The following is a 17464-nucleotide window of genomic DNA, read 5'->3' as shown; positions in this document are numbered from 1 at the left end:
GGGGTGGGAATAGAAATGGGGGAGGATCCAGGGATGCAATTCCAGGGATTGTCCTGCTGGGAATGTCCAGGACATGGAATGAGGGGCTGGAAGTGTCCAGGGAATGGGGCTCGAAAAGGGAATGGGGGATCCTGAGGGAGCTGGGAATGTTCATCCCAGAAAAAAGGGGGATCCAGGGGGGATTTGGGATCTGATCCCAGGGAACGGGGCCAGGACAAGAGGGAACGGCCTCGAGCTGTGCCAGGGGAGGCTCAGGGTGGGAAATTTGGGAAAATCCCTCCAGGAAAAGGGTTTGGGAACTACTTGAAGGGACTCGGGGGGGGGCTGGATCCCCATCCCTGGAGGGAATTCCTGGAACTGGGAGCGGGTGCCCAGGTGAGGATCACTTTGGAATCCCTCGGGATCAGCGCCGTTTTCCCGCCAAACCTGGGGGTTTAAAACCTTTTATTTATCCACAAAAAGCAGCGGGGGGAAGGAAAAAAGGGAACGCGACCGTTCTGTCACTTCCGGCATTCCATGGGACGTTCCGGGGGGATCCGGAGGCTCTGGAGTCACGGATTGGGGGATTTGAGGAGCAGGGAGTCGTGGCAGGCCACGGCGATGCCCCCGATGAGGTTCAGGAATTCCTGGAAATCCAACTGCCCGTCGCTGTTCAGGTCCAGCTTCTTCATCATCCTGTCCACCACGCCCGGATCCTTCTGGTTCTGCGGGAAAACCGCGGGAATTGGTGCCTGGAGCCAGCGGGAATTCCCTGCCCGGGAGGGAAGGAGCTGAAACATCCCGATCCACGGGCAGGGAGGTTCCCGCTCTGCCGGCTGGGTCCAGGCTGGAATCGGGCACTTCCAGGGATGGGGAATCCATGGAATAACTTGGGGCAGGGAAGGATTGATCCCTAAAATCCCATCTGAGCCAGCCCAGGGAATCCTGGAATGGTTTGGGACGGAAAATCCTGAAATGTCCACACTGAGCGATGTTCCCACAATCCCAGCCTGCTCCAAACCCCATCCCGGCGCATCCGCAGGGCCGGGACCCCCCGGATCATCCCATGGATCCCATTCCACGGATCCCATTGCTTCCGTGGGTCCCATCTTGTGGGTCCCATCTTGTGGATCCCAACCTGTGGATCCTGTTTCTCCCATGGATCCCATGGGTCCCATCCCATTGCTTCCATGGATCCCATTTCTCCCATGGATCCCATTTCTCCCGTGGATCCCATTTCTCCCGTGGATCCCATTTCTCCCATGGATCTCATCCCGTGGATTCCGCTTCTCCTGTGGATCTCATCCTATGGATCCCCTTTCTCCCGTGGATCCCATTGTTTCCATGGATCCCATTTCTCCCGTGGATCCCATTTCTCCCCTGGATCCCATTTCTCCCATGGATCCCATCCCATGGATCCCGTTTCTCCCGTGGATCCCATTTCTCCCATGGATCCCATTTCTCCCGTGGATCCCGTTTCTCCCGCGGGTCCCGGCCCCGTTCCCGCACCTTGGTGAAGGCGGCCAGCTCGGTGTCCATGAAGGCGCGGAATTCCCGCTTGGAGAGGGTGCAGGAATCTCCCTCGCGGCCGGCGTAGCGCTGGAACACGGCCAGCAGCGACTCGATGCAGCGCTCCGTCTCCGTGGGCTGGGAACGGGAACGGCCGGATTTGGGATCGGGAAAAGGCCCCGGGAGCCTCCGGCGCCCGCTCCAGGTGAGCCAGGGACAATCCCGGGATTGTGGGGATGAGGGAAAGGGCTGGGATCGGGAGCACCCTGGGATTTTGGGGAGGAGGGAAAAGGCTGGGATCGGGAGCACCCTGGGATTTTGGGAATGAGGGAAAAGGCTGGAGGAGCCTCCTGCACCCGCTCCACGTGTGCCAGGGAGCTGAATCCTGAATTTCGGGGGAGCAGGGAAGCACCTCCTGCTCCTATCCCAGGTGTTCCAGGACCAATCCCGGTTTTTCTCGGGATGAGGGAAGGGCTCGGCCGGACCCGTTCCGCCGCATTTTTCCCTGGATTTCTCTGGCAGGGCCCGGATCGGGAGCGGCTCCCGGAACATCCCGGGGGAGGGGGAGCGGGAACGGCCGGGGCTGGATCCGCCCTTTGGATCAGGCGGAACTTTGGGGGATAATTCCGTTTCCCCCGGTTTTTCCCTGTTTTTCACCCATTTTCCCCTTTTTTTTTGGTTTTTCCCTGCTTTTCCCCATTTTCCTGACGATTTTTGCCCCTGCTTTTCCCCGTCCCCATTTTTTTTCCCTGTTTCCTCCCTGGTTTTCCCCGGTTTTTTTCCCCCCGCCCCGGTTTTCTGGATTTTTTTCCTCTGATTTTTCCCATTTTCCTCCCGATTTTTGCACCTGTTTTCCCAGTTCCCCCTCCCCATTATTCCCCCTGATTTTCCTCCTGGCTTTTTTCCCAGTTTTTCCCCCCGCCCCGTTTTTCCTTCCCTCGGGCTCATTCCCTGTCCCCTCCCCGCTCCAACTTTGGGGAGTTTTCTGGGAAAATCCCCTTTTCCCTTTCCCCCTCTGGAATCCCCTCTCCCGCACCCTCCGGACCCTTTTTTCCCCCCCTTTTCCCTGGAAAATTCCTTCCCTTGGCACCATCCCCGCCTCCCTCCCGCTCCCACTTTGGGGCGTTTGGTGGGAGAAGTCCTTTCCCCCCGCATTCCCGGGAATCCCCCGCATTCCCGGGAATCCCTCACCATGGCTGGGACGGGACAGGCGGCTCCGCTCGGGCTGGAATTGTCGGATCGGGAAGAAGAAAAGGAAAAGTTCGGGGGAAGTGGCGGGAGCCCCGCCCGGGCTGAGTCAGCGCCGGGCGCGTTGGGCAATTCCCGTTTCCAGCGGCAACCGCGGCTCCTCCCGAGCCTCTGGAATGTGCCCGGCCCCGCCCCGAGGCTCCCCCGGCATTCCCGGATCCCGCTTTGCCCCTCTGGGATAACCCCGGAGTCCTCCTGGGCCGGGGGGTGCGGGGAGAATCCCCCCAAAAAATCCGCAGGGGGAGAAAAGGGGGAAAATGGGGAAAAGGGGGTTTTCCTCCAAGAAAATCTTCCCGGAGAGGCCGGAGCTGGGGCTGTGCTCGTGTCCCTGTCCCTGTCACCGAGCCCTGCTCCGGTTCCTGTTCCTGTCCCTGTTCCTGTTCCTGCTTCTGTTCCTGTTCCTGTCCCTGTTCATCCCTGTCACTGTCACCGAGCCCTGCTCCGGTCACTGAGCCCTGTCCCTGTCCCTGTTCCTGTCCCTGTTCCTGTTCCTGTCACTGTCCCTGTCACCGATCCCTGCTCCTGTTCCTGTTCCTGTTCATCCCTGTCACTGTCACTGATCCCTGCTCCTGTTCCTGTTCCTGTTCCTGCTCCTGCTTCTGCTCCCATCCCTGTTCCTGTTCCTGTTCCTGTCCCTGTTCATCCCTGTCACTGTCACCAATCCCTGTTCCTGTCCCATCCCTGTCCCCGTGTTCCTGTTCCTGTCACTGTCCCTGTCTCTGTCCCCGAGCCCTGCTCCGGTCACCGAGCCCTGTTCCTGTCCCTGTTCCTGTCTCTGTCCATCCCTGTCCCTGTCACCAATCCCTGTTCCTGCTCCTGTTCCTGTCCCATCCCTGTCCCTGTGTCCCTGTCCCTGTGTCCCTGTCCCTGCTCCTATTCCTGTCTGTGTCCCATCCCTGTCCCTGTCCCATCCCTGTGTCCCTGTGTCCCTGTGTCCCTGTGTCCCTGTGTCTCTGTCCCTGCTCCTGTTCCTGTCCCTGTGTCCCTGTCACAAGGTGACAGCTCCGGGACAGAGCCCTGGGAGAGCCTCTGGAGGCTCCAGCGGGATGTGGGAATGGGAATGGAGGAAGTGGGAATGGGAATGGGGATCTGGGGGGATTTGGGATTGGGAGGAGTGTGTGACCTGAACTGGGAATGTGTGACCCAAACTGGGAATGTGTGACCCGAACTGGGAACGTCTGATCTGAACTGGGAATGTGTGACCCGAACTGGGAATGTGTGACCTGAACTGGGAATGTCTGACCCAAACTGGGAACATCTGACCCGAACTGGGAATGTGTGACCCAAACTGGGAATGTGTGACCCGAACTGGGAATGTCTGACCCGAACTGGGAATGTCTGATCCCAGCTGCGCCCCCCTCCCATCCCTCCCATCCCTCCCATCCCTCCGGAACGGGACACACAGAGCTGCTGCAGGAATCAGCCGTTTATTCCCATTTTCCATGCAATAAAAAGGAAGGAAAAGGAAAAGGAGGAGAAGGAGAATCCCCCACCCACCACCAGCACCCTGCGGCCGCCCCAAACTCCGGAGCCTGGAGCTGGAATTCTGCTGGAATCAAGGCTAAAAAGGGGATTTTTTTTTTTTTTCTTTTTCCCAGCCCTGATAATTTCCAGGCCCCAAAATCAGGAATTTTTTTGAGTTTTCATGGCAGAAGCCAAGAGGAGGGGCCAAGGGGACCTGAAGTGACACCCCAGGGTGCAAAAGAGGACAGAGGGACCCAAGGACTCCAATTAGAGCAGGAAAAGTGATTAAATATCGAGGGGCACCCCCGACCCTCCAAAGGACCCGCGGCGGCTCCGGGCAGAGGCAGATTCCCCTCAGGACGTCTTGGATTCATCCCTCGGCGCCTCCGGCTCGGCCTCCTGGCGCTGCTCAGCCTCCCGAGGGATCTGGGAATCGCCGCATTCCCGCCGGCTCCTCTCGCCGGGCTCCTCAGGAGCCTCCTGGGCTCCCTCTCCGGGATCCCTGCGCTCCTCATCCCGACATTCCCGAGGCTCCGGAGCCGCTGGGCAGCTCTTGGCCCAGCCGTCCTCGCGCTCTCTCCGCCGGCAGCCGGATCCGGGCGGGATCTTCTGGGATCCCGCGTCCTGGGGCCGATCCCGCCGCGCCTCGGGGGTCTCCGGGCTCCTCCGCGTCTCCCTGGATTTCACCCGCTCGCCTTTCACCGCCTCCGGCTCGGCGGGATCCCGCGGCGCCGCGTCCTTCCCCTCTTTTCCGGAACTTTCCGGGCGCTGCTCCGGAGCCTCGGGGTTTTCCTGGGATGCGGGCGCGGGGCGGCGGCACACGATCTCGTAGGCGGCGGCGCCGGCGTCGCCCGGGTTCTGCAGCACGTGCACCAGGTAGGCGACGGCCGGAGGCGCCGCGGGATCGGGGAGCAGCCGGAGCTCGGGCCGGAGCTCGGGATCGGCGGGGCGGAACCGGACCCTGAGGTCGCTGACGGCCGCCTCCCGTCCCGGGGGGCAGAGATCGGCCACCTCCAGGGTCTGGAACGGGCAGCGCCCCTGCTCCAGCTCCTCCTCGTCCTCCTCCTCCAGGACCTCCAGCCGGATCTCCTCTCGCTGGTCTCCGGTGGCCGCTTCGGCCGCCCCGGCCTGTGTCCGGCGGCTGCGGCGCTCCGAGACCTCCAGCTCCAGCTCCTGATCGATTCTCCTCTCCCTCACAGCCTCTTCCCTCTCTCTTTTGGTGCAAATTCTTCTGTCCTCCTCACACTCACGAGGTCGTTCTCTCCTTCCCAGATCCTCTCGTGGTTCCCGGATCTCCCGGCGCACTTTGACATCGGCTTCTGCCGCAGCCACTGAGATCTCTCTGTCCCTCTCGTACCTCACGGATTCTCTCTGTCTCCTCCCATCAGCTTCAGCCTCACGAATTTCACGCTCTCGTCTCTCCCGTGTCTCTCTCCGGCCGATGGCAGCCACTTCTACTTCTCTTTCCCTTGTCCGACGCCCTGAGACCTCCAGCTCCTGATCCTGATCCCGATCGATTCTCCTCTCCCTCAGGGACTGTTCCCTCTCTCTGACCCGGGAAATTCTCCTCTCTCCTTCCTCCTCCTCACACTCACGGGGTCGTTCTCTCCTTCCCAGCTCCTCTCGTTGTTCCCGTTCCCGGATCTCCCGTCGCACTTTGACATCAGCTTCTGCTGCAGCCACTGAGGTTTCTCTTCTCCTCTCATAGATTTCTTGTTCTCTCCTTGCATCTACTTCAGCGTCAACCTCACGAATTTCGCGCCCTCGTCTCTCCCATGTCTCTCTCTGGCCGATGGCAGCCACTTCTACTTCTCTTTCCTTTGTGCGGCGCCCTGAGACCTCCAGCTCCCGATCCCGATCGATTCTCCTCTCCCTCAGGGACTGTTTCCTCTCTCTGACCCGGGAAATTCTCCTCTCTCCTTCTTCCTCCTCACACTCACGGGGTCGTTCTCTCCTTCCCAGATCCTCTCGTTGTTCCCGGATCTCCCGGCGCACTTTGACGTCGGCTTCTGCCGCAGCCACTGAGATCTCTCTGTCCCTCTCGTACCTCACGGATTCTCTCTGTCTCCTCCCATCAGCTTCAGCCTCACGAATTTCGCGCTCTCGTCTCTCCCGTGCCTCTCTCTGGATAACAGCAGCCACTTCTTCCTCCCTGTCCCGTGTGCGGCGCTCACAGACCTCCAGCTCCTGATCCCGATCGATTCTCCTCTCCCTCAGGGACTGTTCCCTCTCTCTTTTGGTGCAAATTCTTCTCTCCTCCTCACATTCACGGGGCCGTTCTCTCCTTCCCAGATCCTCTCGTTGTTCCCGTTCCCGGATCTCCCGGCGCACTTTGACGTCGGCTTCCGCTGCAGCCACCGAGGTTTCTCTTCTCCTCTCATAGATTTCTTGTTCTCTCCTTGCATCTACTTCAGCGTCAACCTCACGAATTTCACGCTCTCGTCTCTCCCGTGCCTCTCTCTGGTTGATCACAGCCTCTCGTTCCTCCCTGTCCCTTGTCCGACGCTCTGAGACCTCCAGCTCCAGCTCCTGTTCCTGATCCCGATCGATTCTCCTCTCCCTCAGGGACTGTTCCCTCTCCCTGACCCGGGAAATTCTCCTCTCCGGTTCTTCCTCCTCACACTCACGGGGTCGTTCTCTCCTTCCCAGATCCTCTCGTTGTTCCCGTTCCCGGATCTCTCGGCGCACTTTGACGTCGGCTTCTGCCGCAGCCACTGAGATCTCTCTGTCCCTCTCGTACCTCACGGATTCTCTCTGTCTCCTCCCATCAGCTTCAGCCTCACGAATTTCACGCTCTCGTCTCTCCCGTGTCTCTCTCTGGATAACAGCAGCCACTTCTTCCTCCCTGTCCCGTGTGCGGCGCTCACAGACCTCCAGCTCCTGATCCCGATCGATTCTCCTCTCCCTCAGGGACTGTTCCCTCTCTCTTTTGGTGCAAATTCTTCTCTCCTCCTCACATTCACGGGGCCGTTCTCTCCTTCCCAGATCCTCTCGTTGTTCCCGTTCCCGGATCTCCCGTCGCACTTTGACGTCAGCTTCTGCTGCAGCCACCGAGGTTTCTCTTCTCCTCTCATAGATTTCCTGTCCTCTCCTTGCATCTACTTCAGCTTCGACCTCACGAATTTCACGCCCTCGTCTCTCCCGTGTCTCTCTCTGGTTGATCACAGCCTCTCGTTCCTCCCTGTCCCGTGTGCGGCGCTCACAGACCTCCAGCTCCTGTTCCCGATCCCGATCGATTCTCCTCTCCCTCAGGGACTGTTCCCTCTCCCTGACCCGGGAAATTCTCCTCTCCGGTTCCTCCTCCTCACACTCACGGGGTCGTTCTCTCCTTCCCAGCTCCTCTCGTTGTTCCCGGATCTCCCGGCGCACTTTGACATCGGCTTCTGCCGCAGCCACTGAGATCTCTCTGTCCCTCTCGTACCTCACGGATTCTCTCTGTCTCCTCCCATCAGCTTCAGCCTCACGAATTTCACGCCCTCGTCTCTCCCGTGCCTCTCTCTGGATAACAGCAGCCACTTCTTCCTCCCTGTCCCGTGTGCGGCGCTCACAGACCTCCTGTTCCCGATCCCGATCGATTCTCCTCTCCCTCACAGCCTCTTCCCTCTCTCTTTTGGTGCAAATTCTTCTCTCCTCCTCACACTCACGGGGCCGTTCTCTCCTTCCCAGATCCTCTCGTGGTTCCCGTTCCCGGATCTCCCGGCGCACTTTGACGTCGGCTTCCGCTGCAGCCACCGAGGTTTCTCTTCTCCTCTCATAGATTTCTTGTTCTCTCCTTGCATCTACTTCAGCTTCGACCTCACGAATTTCGCGCCCTCGTCTCTCCCGCGTCTCTCTCCGGCCGATGGCGGCCACTTCTACTTCTCTTTCCTTTGTGCGGCGCCCTGAGACCTCCAGCTCCTGATCCTGTTCCCGATCCCGATCGATTCTCCTCTCCCTCACGGCCTCTTCCCTCTCCCTGACCCGGGAAATTCTCCTCTCCGGTTCCTCCTCCTCACACTCACGGGGTCGTTCTCTCCTTCCCAGATCCTCTCGTTGTTCCCGTTCCCGGATCTCCCGGCGCACTTTGACATCGGCTTCTGCCGCAGCCACTGAGGTTTCTCTTCTCCTCTCATAGATTTCTTGTCCTCTCCTTGCATCTATTTCAGCTTCAACCTCACGAATTTCACGCCCTCGTCTCTCCCGTGTCTCTCTCTGGTTGATCACAGCCTCTCGTTCCTCCCTGTCCCGTGTGCGGCGCTCACAGACCTCCAGCTCCTGATCCCGATCCGGATCCCGATCGATTCTCCTCTCCCTCAGGGACTGTTCCCTCTCTCTGACCCGGGAAATTCTCCTCTCTCCTTCTTCCTCCTCACACTCACGGGGTCGTTCTCTCCTTCCCAGATCCTCTCGTGGTTCCCGGATCTCCCGGCGCACTTTGACATCAGCTTCTGCTGCAGCCACTGAGATCTCTCTGTCCCTCTCGTACCTCACGGATTCTCTCTGTCTCCTCCCATCAGCTTCAACCTCACAAATTTCACGCCCTCGTCTCTCCCGTGCCTCTCTCTGGATAACAGCAGCCACTTCTTCCTCCCTGTCCCGTGTGCGGCGCTCACAGACCTCCAGCTCCAGCTCCCGATCCACCCTCCTCTCTCTCACTCTCCCTCTTCTTCTGGGATCATCTCTTTCCCCCCTCTCCTGCTCGTACCGGATCTCCCTTTCCCTTTCCACAGATTCCAGCTCCCTCCTCGTCCTCCCGCATTCCCCGAGGTCGATCTCTAACGGTTCCTCCAGGTACGCCTGGTGCGGCCGCCTGCACTCCGGGCGTTCCTGCTCCTCCGCCCGGCAGCTTCTCCCTCCCAGCGCTGCCTCTTCCAGCTCCCTCCGGCGGTGCCGGTTCCTCTCCTCCCGGAGCTCTCCGGCTCCCCGCGGCCGCTGGGATCTCTCATCCCGCTCCGGCCGCGGTTCCCAGCCCATCCTCACGTCTGCCGCTTCCTCCTGCCGGAGCCGCTCCCGCTCCTCTCCTCGTCCGTCCGGCTCCGGGAGCTGCCGCCGCCTCCGGCTCTCCTGCCGCTCGCACGGGTCCCGGCCCGCTTCCCGGTATTCCCGGGGGATCGGCTCCCCCGGCTCCCCGCGCGGTCCCGCGTCCCTCCCGCTCCGCCTGCGGCATTCCTGATGATCCCTCCTCCTCTCCTCCAAGATTTCCACCTCCCCTGAGACCCTCAGGTCTCGCTGCAGCTCAGCTTCACGCTTCCTCTCCCACGTTTGTTCCTCCTCCTCCTCCTCCTCCTGGAGCTGCCGGCGGCTCCCTCTGCTCCTCAACTCCGGCTCCCGGAGGGATTTTCCGCAGGTCGGGAGCTTTGTCCTCTGCACCAGGAACGGCGCCCTGGGCTGGAAGCAGAAGCAGCACTTGGCCACGCGGAACACCAGGAGGAGGAACTCGTTGAAGTCGATGTCCCCGTCGCCGTCCCACTCCAGGAACTGCAGGATCTTCTCGACGGTCTGGGGGTCGTGGGGTTTCTGCAGGGAAAAAACGCGGGGCGGGGGGAAAAGGGGATTTTTGTCTCCCTGCTCCTTGGGGGAGAAATGCAAGGAATGGGAGGAGCTGCAGGAATTCTCCTTCCACCTCTCATAATTTCCCTTTCTGGGCTCAGCACCAGCTCTGGGAATTCATCCCCGTTTTCCCGGCTGTTCCCCGGCGGCCGCTGAGCAGCTTCTTGTTTCTGGGATTTCTCCTTCCATAGGATAAATTCCCACGAAGGAAAACCAAACTTCCCCCGGTTCATTCTCAAGCTTTTGCCCTTTTTTGGTGGCAAAGCGCGTCAGAAGAGTCGTGGGAGCAGTCGCAGAATCCCAGGATTGGGAAAGAACTCCAAAATCAATGAGTCCAGCCTGGAATCCAACACCCAAACCAACATCCCTGGACAATTCCCTGGACAGGAATTCCCTGGACACCTCCAGGGATGGGGATCCAAACCTCCCTGAGCCCCTTCTGAGGCCTGGCCGCCCTTTTCCAGGAGGGATTTTCCCAAATTTCCCACCCTGAGCCTCCCCTGGCCCAGCTCGAGGCCGTTCCCTCTTGTGCTGGCGCCATTCCCTGGGATCAGATCCCAGATCCCCCTTTTCTCAGGATCCTCCATCCCCTCCATCCCCTTTTCCCCGGCGGTGAAGGACCCCAACCCTTGGTGGATCCCTGCCCGTTCCCTTCCCAGGGGAGATTTCCCATTCCCACGTCCCAAACCCCTTCCCGCTCACCGCGAGGGCGTCGGCGAATTCCCGGAGGATGAGCTCCCTCAGGGTCCCGCGGCTCAGCCCGGAGCCGCTCCCGGCGCCGCGGGCGTGCCGCTGGAAGACGCCGACGATGGTGGCGATGCTGTCCAAGAGCGGGGACATCCTCGGATCCGAGCGAGCCTGGACGGAAACGGGATCCAGCGTTATCCTCACCGGAATTCCCTGCGGGAAAGGCGCATCCGGGCCCGAGCCTTGGATGGAGGTGCAGCGGGGAGAGGGAGGAGGCGGGGACAGAGCGTGAGCAGAAAGGTGATTGGATGGAAGGATGGATGGACAGTGAGCAGAAAGGTGATTGGATGGAAGGATGGATGGACAGAGCATGAGCAGAAAGGTGATTGGATGGAAGGAGCCAGGGACAGTGAGCAGAAAGGTGATTGGATGGAAGGATGGATGGACAGAGCATGAGCAGAAAGGTGATTGGATGGAAGGATGGATGGACAGTGAGCAGAAAGGTGATTGGATGGAAGGATGGATGGACAACGTGTGAGAAGAAAGGTGATTGGATGGAAGGAGCCAGGGACAGTGAGCAGAAAGGTGATTGGATGGAAGGAGCCATGGACAGTGTGTGAGAAGAAAGGTGATTGGATGGAAGGACGCGTGGACAGTGTAGGAGCAGGAAGGTGATTGGATGGTAGAAGGCATGGACAGCGTGTGAGCAGAAAGGTGATTGGATGGAAGGACGAGTGCGCAGAATAGGAGCAGAAAGGTGATTGGATGGAAGGAGCCATGGACAGTGAGCAGAAAGGTGATTGGATGGAAGGACGCGTGCACCCCAGCCCTGAGCTGGGCCAGCCAATGGGTGCCCTCTTTCTGTTGAGGAGAATTCCCGGCTCCACGCTCCCCACCAGGAGCGCATTCCAGGGTTTCAGTGGGATGGGGAGCGGCCTCTGGCCTGGCCACGGACGCGTCAGGGTGACGTTGGAGCGGGGATGGTGACGCGGATGGGGCCGTGGACGGCGGGGACGGATCCTGCTCCGTGGGGTTGTCCCGTGGGATATTTCCTTGGAATGGACCCTAAAGATGACCCAATCCAAGCCCTCTGCTCTCCAGGGAGGTTCTCCTCTCCAGGTGAACCCCTCCAGCTCTCCCAACCTTTCCTTGGAGCATCTCCATGGCCTCATTCCGGGAGCTCCTGGTGTTTCCAAGGATCCGTCCCTGTGAGCCCGGAGCTTTAACCCGACCCAAGACAAGATCTGGGGCCGAGACCTCAAAAGCTGCGCCCGGAAACCTCGGAGGCCTCCTCCTTCCCTCCTTCCTTCCTTGTGGGATCCCTCCGTGCCCGATCTGATCCCGGGGAGCCGCGCCGTGCCCGATTCCCGCCTCCGGAACGTGCCCGGGCTCACGAGCACTCCCTGCCCCTCAGAAATCCCGGGATTTCCGTGGGAAAGGAGCCGTTTCTCCAACGGCTTCCCCAGCTCCAGCCGGGAGCTGACCCCACACCGGAGCAAATCCCTGAACCTCTCCCAGACTCCCATCCCTCACCGCCAACCCAACCCAACAACTCCAAACGGGAGATTCCCAAAAAAAACCCCCGCTCCTGTCCACGGCAGAGAAACGGCGATATTCCTGGCAAAGGGAACATTCCCGGCAAAGGGAACGTTCCCGGCAAAGGGAATGTTCTTGGCAAAGGGAACGTTCCCGGCAAAGGGAAGATTCCCGGCAAAGGGAACGATCCCGGCAAAGGGAACATTCCCAGCAAAGGGAACATTCCCGGCAAAGGGAGCGTTCCCGGGGGAGCCACTCACCCAAGTCACCGGCGGGATCAAGCGGATTCCTGGGAAGCCGTGCGGGGCCTGGGGAGCGCGGCGCTGCTTTTATCGGGTCCCGAAGGGCCGGGAGCGGAGCCGCCCCTTGTGGACGTTGTCCTGATTCATCCCGGGCCCAGCCCGGCCCCAAACGGGTTATTTGGCTTTATCAACCCTTCCCTATCATTTTCACCCCGAAATAGCAGCGGCTCTTCGGGGCCGGTTCCGCCTAATCCTGGAAAATCCTGGCTGTAAAATCCTTTTACGGTCGCATTTCGGGGTTTTGTTTTGTTTTGTTTTGTTTGATGGGGGGGAAACATCTGGGCGTAGATGGGAGGGAGGGTGGATTTCAAGGTAAATATTTGTGTTGTGGGTGGGAGTTTGTGCCTTTAACGCACGCGGGAAAAACCACATCAAAATAGGAATTAATATTTAAATTGAATTAATTAAACCCATTAAATTAATTTAATTAAATTAATTAAATTAATTAAAGAGAAAATCCAGGTGCTGACGGCGACAGAGCTCAGGACGAGCAGATCGGGGACAACCAGGATCTTTACGAGCCACAAAAATGGTCCCGCAGTTCCAGGGGGGAATTTTGTCTCTTTGTTTTTGGTGCTTTTCCTTCAGAATTCCAATCCCGAGGTCGCTGAGGTTCGGATCGGGCAAAGGGAAGAAGATTTAATCCCTAAAACCTGGGCGAGATCCCCAATTCCCGCTGATTTCGGCCCGTGGGTCGGGTTTTATTCCTTGTTGGGTTTTATTCCTATTTTTACTCCCTATTAATGAGCATTTGGCCGCATTATCCAATTAAAAAAAAAAAAAGATAAATCAACCAGAACCATTTTTAAATGATTAAATGAATTTTTATACAAATTTCTGAACGAGGAAATTTGAACCCACTGACGACTTCTCACTGAGGAAAAACCACGGCAAAACTTCTGATATTAATTGGAGGGTTTTAATTTCAGCTTCGCTCGATTTTAATTAAAAACAAAAGCAGAAACCTCTGCCGTGAGGTCGATTAATGCCGAATTCTCTCCGGCTGCCCTCGGGCCGTCATCACCTCACAATCTCCTCATTTTTAATTTTTTTAATTTAAACCTCCGAACGGCGAATTAATGAACTATTCCTTTATCCCCCCAGGAGCTCTCCCAGCGCTTGGAGGGAATCAGGAAAATTCCAGAGCCTGGATCTGGGGTTTGGAAGGGGGGGGGACGAGGTGACGGGGACATCCCGGGGAGCAGGAACTCGTCCCGCAGCCTCGCCCCTGGGCGTAGGAGCCCAATTAATTACCGCCGGGTAATTAATAACCTCAGGGACACTCAGCCCGGGGATTGTCCCCAACCTTCATTTTTGGGCTTTTTTTTTCCCCCCCGGATTGAAATTATCCCGGTTCAAAGGAGGCCCCGCCTGGGCGCTAATGACACCCTTGGGAGGCCGTAATTCCCGGGTGGATTTGGGGCTCATTATGCAAACGAGGGGGGGTTGGTGGCCTCTAACTGTCGGGGATCCCCACCCCAGGGGCCGCCGCCTCGGGAACCCGCCCTGGAAGAGGCCCCCGGCCTCGGGAAGCGCTTTCCTGGGATTTGGTGACGTCCCTGGGAGGAGGCAACGAGGATCCAGGCACGTCCTGGCTGTGCTGAATCCCATTGTCCTGATGGAGTTTTCCCAAAATTGCTTTTCCTGAGGTTCCAGGCACATCCTGGTGCTGCTGAATCCCATTGTCCTGATGGAGTTTTCCCAAAATTGCTTTTCCTAAAGCTCCAGGCACATCCTGGTGCTGCTGAATCCCATTTTCCTGCTGGAGTTTTCCCAAAATTGCTTTTCCTGAGGCTCCAGGCACATCCTGGTGCTGCTGAATCCCCTTTCCCTGATGGAATTCTCCCAAAAATGCTTTTCCTGAGGCTCCAGGCATGTCCTGGCTGTGCTGAATCCCCTTTTTCTGCTGGCTTTTCCCAAAAATTGCTTTTCCTGAAGCTCCAGGCACATCCTGGCTGTGCTGAATCCCCATTTCCTGCTGGAGTTTTCCCAAAATTGCTTTTCCTGAGGCTCCAGGCACATCCTGGTGCTGCTGAATCCCCGTTCCCTGATGGAATTGTCCCAAAAATGCTTTTCCTGAGGCTCCAGACTCGTCCTGGCTGTGCTGAATCCCATTTTCCTGATGGCTTTTCCCAAAAATTGCTTTTCCTGAAGCTCCAGGCACATCCTGGCTGTGCTGACCCCCCTTTTCCTGCTGGAGTTTTCCCAAAAATGCTTTTCCTGACCCACCAGCAGCAGAATCCGCGCCATGCCTTGGGCTGGATCCAGAGGAATTCGGGCAGGAGGGTGAGGAAGGGGATTCTCCCTCCCAGCTGGGCTCTGGTGGGATCCCACCGGGAATTCTGTGCCGGGTTCTGGTGTCCCCAACAGAAAAGGGTTCCAGACCTGGAATTGTTGGAGCGAGCCCAGAGGAGGCCATGAAGTGGATCCAGGGGGCTGGAGAAGCTTCCCTGTGGATCCAGGCTGGGAATGTTGGGAATGTTGGAGCCTGTGGAGAGCTCAGAGCCGCTCCCAGGATCTGCAGGGGCTCCCGGGAACCGCGGGGACAGGGCACAGGGAAAATGGGGTCGGGGGGACAGAGGGGGAATTGGGAGAAATCCCCAAATGGGAACACAGAACGAAATCCAGAAATCCCAGAGCAGGAACCCAGAAATCCCAAAATGGGAACCCAAAAATCCCCAAAACTCCCAAAACCTCTGTCAGGAACTGCGCAGGAACGGAGCAGCAGGAAAAGGTATTTTTGTGATTTTTGTGATTTTTGTGATTTTGGTGATTTTTGGTGATTTTGGTTATTTTGGTGATTTTGGTTATTTTTGGTGATTTTTGTGATTTTGGTTATTTTTGGTGATTTGGGTTATTTTTTGTGATTTTGGTGATTTTGGTGATTTTGGTAATTTTTGTGATTTTTGTGATTTTTGTGATTTTGGTTATTTTTGGTGAATTTGGTGATTTTTTGTTATTTTTACCACTCCGGGGTTGGGGCGATGCCGGAGCCGCGCCCGGGGCTGGGAACGGGTTTGGTGGGAAGGGAGGGGAAACAAAGGAATGAGGAACGAGGAAGATGATGAGGAAGATGAGGAAGATGAGGACGTTGGGATGGGAATTGTGCCGGCTCCGGGGGGCTGGAGCGGGGCCAGGGATGGGAACAGGGAATGGAGAATCCTGAGGGAGCTGGGAATGTTCATCCCAGAGAAAAAGGGGGATCCAGGGGGGATTTGGGATCTGATCCAGGGGGATTTGGGATCCTCCAGGGGGGATTTGGGATCCTCCGGGGGGGATTTGGGATCTGATCCAGGGGGATTTGGGATCCTCCGGGGGGATTTGGGATCTGATCCAGGGGGATTTGGGATCCTCCAGGGGGATTTGGGATCTGATCCCAGGGAACGGGGCCAGCACAAGAGGGAATGGCCTCGAGCCGCGCCAGGGGAGGCTCAGGGTGGGAAATTTGGGAAAATCCCTCCTGGAAAAGGGAAAAGGTCTCGGGAGGGGCTCGGGGAGGGCTGGATCCCCATCCCTGGAGTGCCCCGGGAATTCCTGGAGACTCCTCTGGATGACCAAGGCGGGATCGAGCCCAGGCTGGACTCGGTGATCCCGGGAATTCTCTTGGAAATCTTCTCCCGCAGCGCCCCCAAGCGGCTCCGGGAGCGCGGATTCCCGGGGATTCCCGGGAATGTTCCCGATGCGGGATCCCGGTTCCGCGGGAAGTTTTCATCCCCTCCTTAGGGATGTTTTCACCCAGTTCCTCAGGAGGTTTTCATCCCATTTTTTTGGGATGATTTCCTCCCATTCCTTGGGATGTTTTAATCCAATTCCTCAGGACAATTTCATCCCATTCCTTGGGATGTTTTGATCCCATTCTCAGGACATTTTCACCCAGTTCCTTGGGATAAATTCATCCATTCCCCGGGATGTTTCCATCCCCTTCCCCGGGATCTTTTCACCCAATCCCCCAGCTGGAATTCTTTCCATCCTTAGCCCGGATTTCCCACGGAATTACGGACTCCGCGCTCCTGCTTTCAAACCCCGGGTTATTTATTGATTTATTTGAAAATTTGGAAGCCGATTTTTTTTTTCCCGGAGGTTCAGAAGGAGGCGGAATCCCTGCTAATTCCATGGAAACCGGGGAGGGAGCCGCCGGGGCGGGGAGCGGGGAGCAGCTCAGCCCTGCTGGACGCGGAGGAATCCGGCCCGGACCAGTTCTCCCAGTGGCCTGCCCGGTTTTCCAGCGGCATTTCTGGCTGCTGACTCCGGGCACGGAGCTGGGACGGGCCCCGGAACATTCCCAAACATTCCCAGGAGTTCCTTATCCTGGATTTTGGAGCTCCCGGGCCAAACCCACCCCGCCAGGGGGTTCTGAGGGGTCCCTGGGCAAACTGGGAGCTGCTGGTTTAACTGGGATTCTCCGTGCCTGGAGGAGCCTCTGGGGCTGGGGGCTCATCCCAGGAAAACGTGGATTCCAGGCTGGATTCCAGCTCCAGGGATTTGCTTCCCCCCAAAAAAACAAACCCCAAAACCAACCCAAGAGCAGCCGCAGCCCTGGGGTGCTGCTGGTGGTCCCCAAAGGCAGATCCAGCCCAGAATTCCCTAAAAAAAAATGTTCTGATCCGTGGGGAAGGAGCTGCTCGGGTTCTATTTCCCAGGAAAATTTGCTTTCCTCAGGATTCCCGTGACTTTAGTGGGAAAAGCCATCGGGAAAGAGGATTAAAAATGCAAAGACGGATCCACAAATGAATTAAGGCGGGATCCGAACGTCCTCGTTCCTCCGTGGGAAGCGAAAAGGCGCCGGGTGGCGAAACAGGACCCCGGCTGCAATTCCCACCTGGATCACTTTCCCAATTACTTATTGCGCTCCTGGTTGGGCAATCAAAATGAGAGACTAATGAAGAGACGATTGAAAAGCAGCTTTTTTTTTTGGTTTGTTTGTTTGTTTTTAATCTCACGTGAAGCAATTTGGGAAAATTCCTCCTGGAGAAGGGAAAAGGCCTCGGAAGAGGCTCAGGGGAAGCTCGGAGTCACGGGAGCCGGGCCGGGATCCCCTTCCCTCATCCCCCCAATCCCAATCCTATTTCTTGCCCCGGAACCAGCTCTGGCAGCGGGAAAGGCAGCGCTCCACGATGCTGGAAGTGCAGGAGTCGAGGCGGAACGGGCTCCGAGGGGACGTTTGGGATCCTCCGTCCTTGGCGGGATCCTCGATTCCCTGGGACTGGGAA

General features: G+C 57.9%; 2 protein-coding genes across 2 annotated transcripts; both read right to left on the bottom strand.

Moving 5' to 3' along the window:
• Nucleotides 1-426: 426 nt before the first annotated feature.
• LOC120764301 (protein S100-A11) lies at nucleotides 427-2978 on the bottom strand. The gene is made up of 3 exons (XM_040088212.2): nucleotides 2680-2978; nucleotides 1489-1626; nucleotides 427-704 (listed from the first exon to the last, which is right to left on the bottom strand). The coding sequence occupies exons 1-3, from the start codon at nucleotides 2680-2682 to the stop codon at nucleotides 552-554; spliced, it is 294 nt and encodes a 97-aa protein (XP_039944146.1). The 5' UTR covers nucleotides 2683-2978; the 3' UTR covers nucleotides 427-551.
• Nucleotides 2979-4554: 1576 nt separating this feature from the next.
• LOC120764201 (trichohyalin-like) lies at nucleotides 4555-10569 on the bottom strand. Its single transcript, XM_040088005.1, has 3 exons — nucleotides 10432-10569; nucleotides 5398-9696; nucleotides 4555-5328 (listed from the first exon to the last, which is right to left on the bottom strand). Exons 1-3 carry the CDS (start codon nucleotides 10567-10569, stop codon nucleotides 4555-4557), a joined length of 5211 nt encoding a protein of 1736 aa, XP_039943939.1.
• Nucleotides 10570-17464: the final 6895 nt, after the last annotated feature.

Source organism: Hirundo rustica, chromosome 29 (genome assembly GCF_015227805.2).
Source record: "Hirundo rustica isolate bHirRus1 chromosome 29, bHirRus1.pri.v3, whole genome shotgun sequence".
NCBI lineage: Eukaryota > Metazoa > Chordata > Aves > Passeriformes > Hirundinidae > Hirundo > Hirundo rustica.
This window is presented reverse-complemented; position numbering and strand designations above follow the sequence as displayed.